General features: G+C 39.7%; 1 protein-coding gene across 2 annotated transcripts in view; it reads left to right on the top strand.

Annotated features, from left to right (window-relative positions):
- Positions 1 to 14,451, top strand: part of si:ch211-212o1.2 (uncharacterized protein LOC492735 homolog) — a 32,733-nt gene that overhangs the window by 7,758 nt on the left and 10,524 nt on the right. For both annotated transcript variants that reach the window (XM_046864681.1, XM_046864680.1), the window contains exons 2-3: positions 8,998 to 9,117; positions 11,351 to 11,442. In XM_046864681.1, coding sequence (XP_046720637.1) covers positions 8,998 to 9,117; positions 11,351 to 11,442 — 212 coding nt within the window. The remainder of the gene's footprint in view (positions 1 to 8,997; positions 9,118 to 11,350; positions 11,443 to 14,451) is intronic.

The raw sequence follows: 14,451 nt of genomic DNA, 5'->3' as shown, positions 1-14,451 counted from the left end.
GCACAGTTAAGAGTAATCTTCTTAAACAAATCCCCACCAGTGGAAGCTTCGTACTACAGTGGCACCTCGATACTTTGGGCATCGTCGTGCGGTTAAAAATCACCACCGGTGGAAGTTTTTTCTCCCGATGCCGCGGTGCTCAGAACACAGGTGAGGTGCGTGTTTTTTTTTTTCCCCATTTCAGTTCGGAAATTTCATTGGTCTAATGTTATGTCGCTCAGTTTTTTTGGCTTGAAGTTTGTGAAACCGGAAAAAACCCAGGAAAAATCCATAAATTAGCCACTTCGTTGTTTAAGACGCAGGGTTCAAAACGTGGGAAAAAAGTAGCGGCTTATAGTCCGAAAAATACGGTACCTCCAACCTGAATACTATAAGTGCAGGAAAAATAAACAAAACAATAAAAGCACATTTACCGTTTTCTGGTTGTGATATTTTGTGCATGGTTTGTCACTCTTTCCACATCTCTGTGGTAAGATGACAGTTGTGCCATGTTGAGTCCTGATATTTTTTCGAGAATCTTGTCATTGAGACAGTCTTTCCACACAGACCGGGTTGCCTTTTGTTTAGCAGGTCAGGTAACATTCAAAATTTATACAGCAGACACAAACCCTGTCTGTGCGTACATCCCTGGCTGAGTTGTCCACTGAGATCAGATGAAAGCATCAGGGCATGTGACTGATCCATTTGTGCTAATCAGGGGAATTCTTACCTCCCGCCCTATCGTTGCGTCTCACTCTCTCTTTTTCTCTCTCTGTCTGTCTCTCACTTCAGCATCTCTGCCTGACCCACTTTTTCTGTGTCCCCACCCAAGTCCCATCTGAAGACAGGCCTAATGAGATCTGGCCAGAGGAAATGCATGTGTCTGTCTTTTCCACAAATTCTTCACCCCAATCCAAATTTCCTTTTGCCCACATGTACATTTCCAAGGAGGTGAAGTGGTGAAAGAACGGCTCATTTATGGCATGCTGGCAGGCTTGAAGGCTGCTATTCTGGGCCTTTGAGGCGCCTATTGTTTCACCTCTCCGGAGGAGGCAAGAGCTGCTCTTTCAGAGACGCGGCTGTGCCGAGAACGCAGGCCACCGGCGCTCCGTCAGTAGAAAGGCGTCCTTTGTTGGCTCGGGACGGAGACAGTGCCAGACACGCATCTCGACACTGTTCAAAGAACACCTCCCTGTTCACACTCGCTGACTTCTGCTGGCGTGACAGACGAGAAACTTGCAGCTCACGCCCAAAGCAGGACAGTGTTGCAAAAGCGCAAAGATGGTTTTGTTCGTTTGGCCGACAGGTGCAGTTTTTTTCAGAATGTTAAATAATCTACAGGTGCAGAATGTAGTGTTAATCAGAATCTCACCAGTAAGCATTCAACAATAGTGTGTCATATATAAAAGAAAGTTAGTGTTTTAACCTGTGTGTGTGTGTGTGTGTGTGTGTGTGTGTGTGTGTGTGTGTGTGTGTGTTTGTGTGTATATAATAATATTATAAGAAAAGAACATCTTTTCACTGAAATGAGAAAATTACAGCCTCAATGATTCAAAATGGCTGTATTTTGGGCTACGGTATTTTTTCTTTTTTTTTGCCAGTTACTACCCATGAGCTAGATCACATGACAGCTCGAATAGTCATACTATATGTGAAAGGTTGCTTCTTTTAACAGAAGATAGGTAAGGCAGAACTTTTTTCTCTGTATCGGCTAAAGGAAAGCTATCTGATGGAGGAGGCCATGTTTCATTCTGCTGTAGAAGGCTGCAGATGTTAAGTGGGTGAGCGAGTGAGTAGGAACACCATTAGCATTTACAGGGTGTTGTTTGGCACTCGAGCCACCCCTCTGTGTCGAATCAGGCATTGTTGATTAATTTCAGCCTATTAGCACCCCCCTCCTCATCCTCCCATCTCTCTTCACCCCTCCCAGGTTAATTCCCCATGCCAGCGAGCAGCAAAGGGGGCCATGGGTGTGAGCGATCGTCGCAGGGGTTTGCTGGCGAGCACATCGTTGGCAGGAGTGTATTAATGAGCGTGAGGCTCAGCTCCCGCGGCCAGGGCCACGGCGGCGATGCCGGCTCTGCTGAGGCCTGGCCTAGTTTCTGCCCTCGCCGGGGAGCACGAGGATCCAACGACTGATGCTGATCACCTGACAGCGGCCCCACTGCTGCACATGTTCGTGTGTTCGTGTGCGCGGGTATGCAGGAGACGGATGGCAAGTGTGAGCGCGGCTAAATGGCTCTCTCGTTTCACTTTCCTGTCGCTGAATAATTTGCCGAGCATCGTTGGAAGGTGTCGTAGACAGTGGTGAATCTCGTCAGCTCTTTATCTTGTAGTTCCCTCGTGAGCATCGATTGGCCAAACTGAACAGATGTGATCTCGTGCTTGGGCAGTCTTCTGGGTGTTTTATATTAATGATGACACTGGAGTAGAAAACCTTTCGAACGTCATTCGAAAATGACAAATACCTTTAACATTTAGTGCAAGTGACAAAATTTAGACTCAGCAAAGTCCACTGGATAAAAATCCAACAGTTAAACATTCTATATACAGAGACACTACTGAGAATTACATCAGAATTAACACAGCACATTTTATTGAGCTAGTTAGATGATGAGCATCTCCTAACTGCCCTGATTATGGCCAGAATCCCAGTCCAGATTTTCATTTTAGTAACCTCCACTTCCAGTGTTTTCACTGGATTTTGGAGTGTGTCTGTGGGAACTTGGGCACATTCAGGCACAAAAGCATTAGTTACATTGGGTGATAAAGTCTGACACACAGTTGCTTGCTAATTCATGCCATGTTGAGGTCAGGGATCTCTACAGGATCATTGATTTCTTTGTCACTTCCTGATCATGATCCATGATCATGCTGTACCAGGATTTAGTTTTTTTGTTTACATTAAGTAAAATCATAATTGCCTCAGCATGTGCCGACATATCAGATGCTGGTGTCTACATGCTTATTGCCATATAATGTATATACTCATGGATATTATTACCACCTTCTCAACAACTTAAATGTTTACTCTTTGGTTATTCCTGATCACTGGTTTTGGTCTTAGTCACGTCATCTGCATTTGAATGAGCCGTTGTCTGAGATTCGACTTCATATCACCACACTTTTCCATAACATTCTGTGTATTCTTATTACAGCCAGTGGTGGCGCTACTGTCCTTCATTCCTCAAAATCTGAAAGAACCCACCTTAAGGGATTTGGCAGAAAATAAAGTCAATTGTGGAGGTCAAAAAAATTGCATAACACTTTTATGTGTGGAAAACAGGAGTAGCAGTAGGAATCAGTTCCCTATTCAGGCGTAGTTTTACGACTACTTCAGAACATTTTTGTATTGTAATTGTAAAATAAAATACAAATAAATTGTATTTAGGGCACAAACCATTGACGATTCCTGATATTTCTCGAGTCTCTCCGCACAGACCGGGGCTGCCTTTTGTTCAGCTGATCAGGTAACATTTGAAATTTATACAGCAGACACAAACCATGTGTGGCAAATATTTGACAAATATGACCCAACTGTAATTATGGCAGCAGGAACCATAGAATTTCTTAAGTTAGTTCCACAGTAATCTGTGAAACGGGTATTGCACAGTAAACAGCTAATTCTTTTTCATAGTAGTGCTCTTTATTGCCTTTATTGCACTGGGCTTGTTCTTGGTGCATATCTCTTCCCCTGTGTGAAGAAATGCAGCTTGCTATAATACATGAAGGGACAAAAGTTTTGGGATTCTTTTAAGCTATGTGTTTCATCCCCAAACAAAGTGAGTGGAAGAGCTCGTGTGGCCCACTATAAAGCTCTAACCTCAGCTCTATTAAACACCTTTGGAACATCTTCCCTGAAGAGTTGAGGTTATTATAACAACAACTGAGGAGTACATTGTAAATGGGATGTCCAAGAAGCACCAAGAATCTTTGTCTGCTTTGTATGATTATACTTTTAAATGGTATGAAGGTTCTCCTGTAAAATATCCACATTGGCATGGCAAAAGTACACACATCCTTCACTCAAGTAGAAGTACAGATACTTATCTTTTAAAGGCTCTGGTAAAAGTTGACGTTCTGACTACACTTTTTCACGCAAGTAAAAAATTATGGGCTCTGACAGAGTCACGCCGGTAACTGAACAGATCATATTAAAATATTAATAATCAGGCTGCAACAACCAATCGATAAAATAGATAATCAATAATGAAATTCGGTGTCAACGAATGCCGTTATCGATTAGTTGGGCTGCTGAGGTTACGGTTTAGCACGACCGCAAGAAAACAGAGGTGCTTGCAAAATGGTGGAAAGTATAGGGTCAGGAAAAAGTGTGTGTCCCAAGTCACGGATGAAGGCACAACATCAGTACGGCAAGCAGAAACTGTATAATCATCATGTGAAAATAGTGTAGTTTTAATGAAGTGCCATTGTGTAAGCTGTTTTTTGTAACTTTAGGACAGTTTCACTAAATCTGTTCTGTCGTCAGGTTGCACCATCTCCTCGCTCACGATATTGTGATGGATTCAATTAAAACGGTGCGAACAAACACTACATCTAAAAGCAGCAAATAGCAATAGTAAACAATGACATTTTTAGGCACTGTTGTGGTTTTCAGCAAATGTTTATGCATCTGCACACCAACGCATATACAACTTTTTTCTTTTTTTATTCAACCTGCATTTCTCCGTTCCATTCTCCTTTTATAGCATTCGTCTACTACAACAGTAACTGATATGTTTTCAAACGTGATTTTTCTGCGGCTTTACTACGTTCAAATGCTTGTTTGCAATGTTTGTTTATTTAATTGATGCATATATCATTTAATTATTATTATACAAAATGTATTATATTCTAGATGCTTCCATCTTCACAACTGAACAAAATGTTTGTATTTTTTTTATAACAATAATTGTCAAAATAATGTTGAATTATATTTTATATTGATTATTTTCATGCATGGTTGCGAATCTGCAATTATCATTAATAACAATACAATTGTTGATTTACGCAAAGTGCTTCACCTTGCAAAATCAAATGCTTTTTTTTTTGTTTGTTTGTTTTTGTTTTTGTTTTTACAGAATTTGTTCAAGGAAAAATCCCCCATACACTTAACAAGCAGCCACTATAAAGCTTTATAAAATGTCTAAATTAAAGTTGGTTAATTTTACAATGTGGCTTTTGCTGGGGTTTTTAAGTACACTTTTATACATAAATACCCTAAATTAGGGTTTTATATGGTTATAATAAGCAAAACATCTAATTAAGAAAATGTTTTTTTTATCTGGTTAATTGATTTATTAATCAAAGTATTTCACGTCGTTTCTTCCCACCTCTGTTAAACCTTGTAGGACTTTTTTGTGGGGGGGCTCCACCCTACAGTAATAACAGTGAGGGTGTGGTTGTGTGCAGAGGGAATTGTGGACTGAGATTTGTAAAGATATCGCTGTTCGATTTTTACTCTCTTCCTAACTCGCACTTGGATTCTTCTCCACTCAGTACTGATAACGGTTTATTTCTGTACTCTGGCTTCAGAAGGTAATGTAACGTTGTCAGCAGAGATCAGTGTTCATTCAGGTGTCAGGTGATCATTTGAAACAGGTGTTACATGCAAGACAATTAACACGTAATAACCGCACACGGTAAGGAACACCTGCGTCAGTATTAGGTTTCACAAGTCGTGTGTGTGTGTGTGTGTGTGTGTGTGTGTGTGTGTGTGTGTGTGTGTAGTGATATGTTGAGTGTATGTAATAGCTGTAGCCTGGTCTGATAGCTGTGAGCTCAGTGAAATTCAATAAAAAAAAAAAAAAAGTCAACAATATCCTCTTCACAACCTGCTCTAGCTATGCGTCCTTTCAAGGTGGAGTCTCTAACGCCATAAAATTTTCAGAAGAACCGAGTCCACTGTGCCACTTTAGAAGGGAGAGAGAAGACAAAAGAATGAGTGGTGGGAGAAGATTTTTTTTTCTCTCCTGTGGTTAATGATTGAATATGCAAACTAATGAAAATGGAGATGGTGTGCAGAATGAAGAGGTGGGGTTCATGTCTGGTGGCCAGGGCTGGACAGAGTGAATAATGTAGTAGCCCTTTATTCTCTCTCACTCTCACACACTCTCTCTCTCTCTCTCTCTCTCTCTCTCTCTCTCTCTCTCTCTCTCTCTCTCTCTCTCTCTCTCTCTCTCTCTTTCTCTTTCAAATAGGCAATATCAGGTCCCCAATCCAGAATAAGAACTGCATAGTGCCTAGGCTGGTTTTTGATTTGGCTAATCCTAAATTTAATTATTATATTATTTTTAATTATTCAAAACATTTGCAGGGTTTCTTCAATAATAGTGCTCTGTTAGATCTTTACTTTATCAGTCATCCTGATTTTTCTTGGTGCAGTCATTTGTGGAGAAATGCATGTTTCTGTGTAATACAGACAAAAGTATTGGGACACCTGACTTTTCCAGCCATATATTTTTTAAATTACACAATTGTATCCCGATGTTCTGGGATGTGGTTGCATGTCATTTTCCCTTTATTTAAACTAGAAGGCCCAAACCTGTTCCAGCAAAATGAGCTCCATGAAGTTATGGTTTACATGTGTTGGAGTGAAAGATCTTGAGTGGCCTCCTAATACACCTCTGACTCACCCTACTGCAGTCCCTGACTTTACTAAAGCTCTTGTGGCTGAATGAAAACAAATACACACTCTAATATCTTGGGGAAATCTTGGGTGGGATTTCTTCCCTGAAGAGTAGCGGTTCTTGTAACAGCAAATGCGGACTAAATGTGGAATGGGATGTTCAAAAACCACATGCAAATCTTTTGTTCAGGTGTCGACAAACGTGTGCGTGCGTGCGTGTCAGGCACCATGCTAAAGAAACGGCAGCATTTTATCTAAGAGGATGATCTGTGTCTTACGCTTTTGACCAGCTATGAGTAGTAGTTTTCCAAGGTTTTGGAACCGGAGTATTTATGGTCAGCTGGCTTTGCCATGGTCTTCCAGTCTGCCCCCATGTGCTAAAACTAGCAAAAATCATGATGAATCAAGTCAAGTCAAGTCAAGTTTATTTGTATAGCGCTTTTCACAACAGACATTGTCTCAAAGCAGCTTTACACAAATCAACAGTGATGGTGAATGGTGTGCATTTGTCCCTGATGAGCAAGCCGTGGCGACTGTGGCAAGGAAAAACTCCCTTAGATGTTATGAGGAAGAAACCTTGAGAGGAACCAGACTCAAAAGGGGAACCCATCCTCATCTGGGTGACATCAAGAGTTTGATCATAAATCTTTCAACAATACAGAACACTGGAGAGTGAGAACTAACATGATTACTGGAGTATAAGATTATAAGTAATGTTCTTTCTGCAGTCTTAAACAGTCTATATGGTTAGTAGCTCCGAGTTTTATAAGCTCAGCATTTGTGATCACCACAGATCCAGCATCAGCTTCTCCATGCCAGAGCCTTTAAACACTCCAGGAGGTCCAATGTCAAAACTCCACACATGTAGCGGGATCCAAATGGCACTGGTACGTCTCTAGATGGTTCAGGATGTTTGTGAGTTCGGCATCTACTTCTTTAAAGGTCCGTAATCATCACGAGGTGGGAGGTGACTGGAGCTGGAGCAACCTCAGGATGCCTCGGGATGGGGAGAGAAAGAGAAGCAGTGGAGAGGAATTAGCGTAGCTGCTGTTCATGATATTAACAGCACAAGTTGATAATGTGCATGTGATCAGATGTTCTGGAGCACAAGGTTATGATGTGATGTGTGTTATGTGTAGGCTTTGCTAAAAGATACGTTTTAATCTACACTTAAATTGGGTGAGTGTGTCTGAGCCCCAACACCGTCAGGAAGACTATTCCAGAGTTTAGGAGCTAAATGTGAAAATGCTCTACCACCTTTAGTGGACTTTGCTATTCTAGGAACTACTAGAAGCCCAGAGTTTTGAGATCTCAGGGGCGTGGCGGATTGTAGCGTGTTAAAAGACTGGATAGATACACGGAGCCAAACCATTTAGTGCTTTATAAGTGAGAAGTAATAGTTTGTAGTCTATTCGAAACTTAACAGGAAGCCAATGTAGGGACGATAAGATCGGGGTTATGTGATCATATTTTTTTGACCTTGTAAGAACTCTGGCTGCTGCATTCTGGACTAACTGAAGCTTGTTTATTAATGAAGCAGGACATCCACCTAGTAACGCATTACAGTAGTCTATTCTGGAGGTCATAAACGCATGGACGAGCTTCTCTGCATCGGATATAGACAACATATTTCTTAGCTTAGAAATATTTCTAAGGTGAAAGAAGGCTGTTTTGTAACCTGATTGATGTGATTTTTGAAAGACAAGTCGCTGTCTAAAATAACACCCAGGTCTTTTACCGTTGAACTAGTGGTTACAGAACATCCGTCTAAATGCAGGTTGAGATGCTGGAGCGCCTGTATACCAGTTTTGGGCCGATGAGCAAAATCTCAGTCTTATCAGAATTTAAAAGTAGAAAGTTATGGGTCATCCAATCTCTTAGTTCCTTAACACACTCAGTCATCCGGGTTAATTGCGCTGTATCGCCTGGTTTAGATGAAATATATAGCTGAGTATCATCAGCATAACAATGGAAGCTAATTCCATGCCTTCTAATAATATTTCCTAACGGAAGCATGTATATTGTGAAGAGCAGGGGTCCTAGAACTGAACCTTGCGGCACGCCATAATTTACTTGCATTAGCCTGGATAGCTCTCCATTCAAATCTACGAAATGGTAACGATCGGACAGGTAGGATTTAAACCACAAACGTACAGGTGAATCTGGTGAAACGGGTGAATCAGTTTAACTTTACAATGTGTCCTGATGTAGCCAGTTGCTTTCAACCACTCACTAGATTCAGACTGTTCTTGAACTGTTCCCAATCAAACCATTCACTAATATGTCCATATAATTACTCTTGGTTTTTTATCATGTATGTATGTATGTATGTATGTATGTATGTATGTATGTATAATCTCATAGGAACTGTACGTTTGTGCCTTTAATAGGAAAACGGCTGCAGGAGTGGATCTGTGTCATCTTGTGCCTCTTGCTCTTCACCATCAACTTCTTCTTCCTCCTCATCAACTTCTCCACAGTGCCCATCTTCAGAATCATCTTTGGCATTGGTAGGCTGTGCTTCTCTTGGCATTGTGTGTAATAGAGTATTAATAATTGTTATATAGTTGAGTGATGCTAATCGTGTTTAATAATTGAGTGAGTGCACAGTCTGAACTGTTATAGCTACTTTGGATTAGTTCAAGTGTTTTGCATTTTTCATAACACTTGTTATTGCTTGAATTTATAGTCTTGTGATATTGAAAGAACTCTCTTATTTTTACAGTATGGCTTTACATATAAGGATAAAAAATAATTTTGTCTTTACCAGGTCTTAAAATTGGCTAAATCCAACGAGATCAGATGATCAACACCACATAACTTTAATATACTGTCATTATTTATTTGTACAAAAATCAAGCCAAAACGGCGAAACCATGAGTGGATAGCTTAGTATACCCTATGATTCACTAGCTTGTAAAAACGCCTTTAGCAGCAATAATTTGAATTAATTATGCTCTGTATGACATTCAATCATTGTGGATGAATTTTGGCTCACTCTTCTTTAAATTGTTGCTTCAGTTCACTTTTTTATGCACAGCTTTCTTAAGGTCCTGCCACAGCATTTCAGTCAAATTGAGATCTGCAGTTTGACTGGGTCATCGATTTTGCTAAACATGGCTCTGTACATTTTGGCCAAACATCTCTATTGATGTTGGTAAGGCTTTGGGTTTCTGATCGGAAGGTCAGGGTTCAAGCCCCGGTATCACCAAGCTTCCACTCTTGGGGCCCTTGAGCAAGGCCCTTAACCCTCAGTGTACCAGGTGTGCTGTATCATGGCTGACCCTGGGCTCTGACCCCAGCTTCCTAACATTGTTGAAATATGTGAAGAAAGAATGTAACGGTTGCCTTTCAGTTTGGTCTCATCTCTCCAGAGGGCATTGTTCTAGAAGTCTTGTAGTTTGTTCAGAAGCACTTTTGCAAACCTAAGCCATGCTGTTATGTTATTTTTGGAGAGAAGAGACTTTTTCCTGGCAACCCTTCCAAACAAATCATACATGATCAGACTTTTTCAAATTGTTCAGTAATAAGATTTAACTTTTAACATGCTAACTGAGGCCTGTAGAGTCTAAGTCTTCCATACTGTAGGACTTGAAATTGTTTAGAAATGTTTATAACCTTATAACCCTTCCCAGATTGGCCTTATAACCATTTCCTGTTTCTCTAAAATCATTACTGTTGCATGTCCTCCTTTGCACTGTGTTAACACGCACCTGCCCCAGACCAGCAAACTGCTAACAGTTTGAGCTTTATAGAGGGCATTTATTTAGTAGTCTTACAATTGTGTTTTTATTTTATAATTGTTTTACATTTACAGTTTACTTTTACAAAATGTTTCTAATTATACTGTGAAAGATTTTGACACACACATACAGAAGTTAACTGAATAAATTATTTTGGTAAAATGAAGCAATTATTGCATTCAAGCTCTGACTTTTTTTTTTTTTTTTTTATCATCTGAAGGTCGAAATGTAATGTAACAGCAGTTTGAACCCAAATCTGCAGCCATAACTATTACAAGAACAAGAGCTAATGTTACACTGAATGTTCTGGGTTAGAGGGATTGTAACATCGCTGTGTATACAGAAATATTATCCAACTGCTGCAATAGAAGTTCTAAATCAGGCCGTTGTGATCTATAAGGGCCTGATTACATAATTAGTATTTCCTTATGTTGTCCAGTCAAAGATCCTTATACATGATTATCTTTAGATTTTACCTGCATTTTCTCCTAATATGATAATTGACCAATCTGTATCTATAGGATTTTATTCATTGTCCTGCTACCACACAATGGCTGAGTAGATTATTGCATGAAGGTGCAGGATTTGGTTGTAGCCAGTGAGTCTATGTGGCAAATATTAACCAGCTGTGATCTTGTTTATTGGAAGAAAATTAATGCTGGTGTTTTTTTATCTTTGAATGGGCTACCATTTAATTAATTTTTAATTAAGTCATTGATAGAATATAAGATTCCTGCTATGACAATAATTGTAATTTTTTTTTTACTTGTTTTTTAATTAAATGTAATTGTACAGAAATGCCAAACTGCCAAATTTTAAAGATAGTAAAAGTTTTTTTTTTGCTTTCAGGGCCAGTCCTTAGGGTTAATTCAGCTTTAGTCATTTTGCTGCACCCCTCAAAAATTCAGAATAATACAACTTTCTTTCAGATTTTGACTCTGACATAACATTAAGCGGAATTGTGCTTTATTCAACTTTGGTTTCTTTGCTCGTGGCTCAGTTACAGGTATCGTAACTGCAGATTTTGCTTCTGGAATGGTGCATTGGGGAGCTGACACATGGGGCTCTGTGGATATCCCCATCATTGGGAAGGTGAGTGGATGATATACTAGTGCTCTTTTCAGCATTAATACATTTTAAGCTGCACTACTTTACATCCTGTCGATAATCTGATTATGGATTTTGAATTATTATTCAGTATGCGACAGTATATTATGTAGCTTTCAAGTTTCAATATGGCATATGTTCTCAGATAACAGATGTTTTTTCCTGGGGGGTTTTTTGTTGTTTTTTTCAGTTTCAAGAGAACAGACCTTTTTTTTTTTTTTTGTATTTGTTTGTATAAATTTGGAATTTAACACTATTGCTTAAACGTATATGGACACCTGGGAAAGCTTTCCACTGGATTTTGGAGCATGGCTACTGTATCTGGATTTTTACACAAGAGCAGTAGTGAGTTCAGACACTAATGTCAACTGAGAAGGTTTGGTGTGCAGTTGGCGTTTCAGTTAATATCCGTGTTCAGTGATTTTGAGGTCATGGCGGGTTGGCAATTTTTTTAGTTCCCTAAAATCTTTATGCTACAGCATAGATGAAATGTGTCTGTTTAACAGGTTGTTGACAACAATTTAAGAAAGGACCCACATACTATTGACCATACAGCAGCGGTGTAACAATATACCCGTAGATCTTCGATATCAATATCGATTTAATTAAACGAACATATGAACAAATGTTGAATATTGCAACAAAAAAAACACATCGCAAATTCACCATATCGTAAAAAAAAATTCTGCAAATAATGAGTAAATAATCAAATTCTGTGACCTGGGGTGAAATGCTTGATTGCAAGTTAAAACATTTCAACAACAATTAGAAAGATTTCTGTGTCATCCTGTACAGCACAATCTGTAAAACTTCAGTCCATTCGAGCTGCATTTAACAAGAAGAATGAGATGATGTGACCTGCATGTTTTTTCGTATTCAATGGATATGTAAATAGTATGTCTATTTCCCTATGCGATTTTTAAAATTTTTTTTATCACAAGCATTTTTCAACACAAGCCCCAGTACCATATGGTGTACATTAGGTGCACATCAGGTGTGGACAAATCCTAAATTCATTAGTTAGCCTACTGGGCAGGTATCGGCTCCGATGTGCTGACCAATGCCATGTTTGGTTGCTTGGAAACCGTGTGCACTAAAACTGGTAGCCAACATAATAACATAGTGAGATGATGGTGAGTGCTTTCATACAGCTTAAAAGGGAAGTAATTTTTTTTTTTCTTCAATTATTTCCACTGTAACACGTTTGAGTTGTTGTTAAACTGTTCAGCTATTAAATCTGATGTTCTGGCATTACATGATGTGTAAAAGATAACGTTCTTTCCTGGTCTTAATTTTCTCTGTTAATTTAACTTCAAGGTGGGTCATGACAGCTTAAACATAGTGACATGTAAAATGTAAAAACCTTTTAGTTACTTAGAAGTAGTTTATTTTATTTATTTATTTATTTCTGTAGATGGATTTGCATTGAAATTGTGTGTACCATTCAAATGTAATAGTACTTTCAAGGGCCATATCACATTTAAAAGTATTTGTGCTCACTCATTATACATTCAGTGTGAACTCTTAGCATATTAGTGTGTTTGATTTTAACAGATGACCCTGTTTAATTTCCATATTAGACTTTGCTTTATTGGTCTGTTGTGGTTTACTAGGCTCATGGTCGAATGAAGGGAAATGCCACAGTCTCCCAGGGGGTGTCGTCCACTCCTGTTTTTTTTTTTTTTTCGAGCTCCCAATTGTAACCACCTCTCTCACATGCTGTATCCAACAGGGGCAGGAACACCCAGGAGAGTCAAATTAATGCACACCACAGTCACCTTTCTCTTGCCCAATCAGAGAAAAGGTCACTCTATGCCTGTCCAATTAAAAAGACTTTGCCCCTGTTTTTTTTGTTGTTTTTTTTGTACTGGACAGGTAGGAGTGATGAATTTGGGCAAGCTTTTGTATTTTTGGTGACAGAGGTCAGTGTGTGGCAGATGGAGGTGGGAGCAGTGTTAGGGAATGCTTATTCCCTGTAGTGCAGCTTCCAGACTCCTTTTCTCAGAGTCACTTATTACTATGGATATTTTTTTTTTGTGCATTGGCAAAATCAAAGGTATGTTAATGAGCATACACAAAATTAGCCAGTTTGGGAATATCTAAATAATAGTGATTTTTGTTACCAAGAGTTCAAACATTTCATATCAATAGGGTTTAAAAGACTTTGACCTTTGTAGTATATGTATTGCCTGTGTAGTGCAGTTCATGCCCAATAGAGCATCATTAGTGATTTACAGTAATGAAATAGGTTGTGTTTAATAACCTTCAGTGCCATACTATCATTTTATGTGCTGAAAATAGTGCAGCAGTGCCCAACTATGGTCCTGTTAGTTCTGTATCGGGACCTTCATTATATTCTAAACAATTTACATGAGACGAATGTATATAAATTCATTTAATGCCCCTGTCTGTAACTTTGTGGCTGAATTTCTTTAAAAACTCTGATCACGTGAACCCAGTGTCTCGGAGTGTGAGAACAAGCAATCTTTGTGTCCTGTAGAGTAGGCCATCTGAACAGCGCGTCCGGCACAACCCCCTGTGGCCCAGGCCAGCGAGGCCGCGCTCTCCATACTTTCATCAGCATCCGTCTGTGCTGTTAAACGGTTCGGTCTGCCAAGCCACCGCTAAAGGGAGGAAAGGAGAATGGCTTTCTTATGGCTCTGCAGCCACGGCGGATCCTTCCACTGTCAAGGATAATTAGGACCCGCCACCTGGGAGTGAGCAGACTTCAAAAAGAGCGGAGGAATTTACGGCCCCTTCAGCGCACAGCAAACTAAGACCCCTTTAACAGGCACATTAAAGGAGACACTCAGCGGACGGCTATATACAGCGTTCGGTCCGTGCGTTCGAACCAAAAAAGCATCAACTTGAGGGAGAGTTACTAATGAGCATGATTAAACAGGCTCTTAAGAGTGACGAAGAGTATGAGAGGTGGACGAAATGAAACGCGTTGCTCCAGTGGGTGTCGGGTTAAAAGTAGCGGGGGCCAGGCTC

Source organism: Silurus meridionalis, chromosome 13 (genome assembly GCF_014805685.1).
Source record: "Silurus meridionalis isolate SWU-2019-XX chromosome 13, ASM1480568v1, whole genome shotgun sequence".
NCBI lineage: Eukaryota > Metazoa > Chordata > Actinopteri > Siluriformes > Siluridae > Silurus > Silurus meridionalis.
The sequence above is the reverse complement of the archived record's forward strand: the minus strand, read 5'-3'. Positions and strand labels throughout refer to the sequence as shown.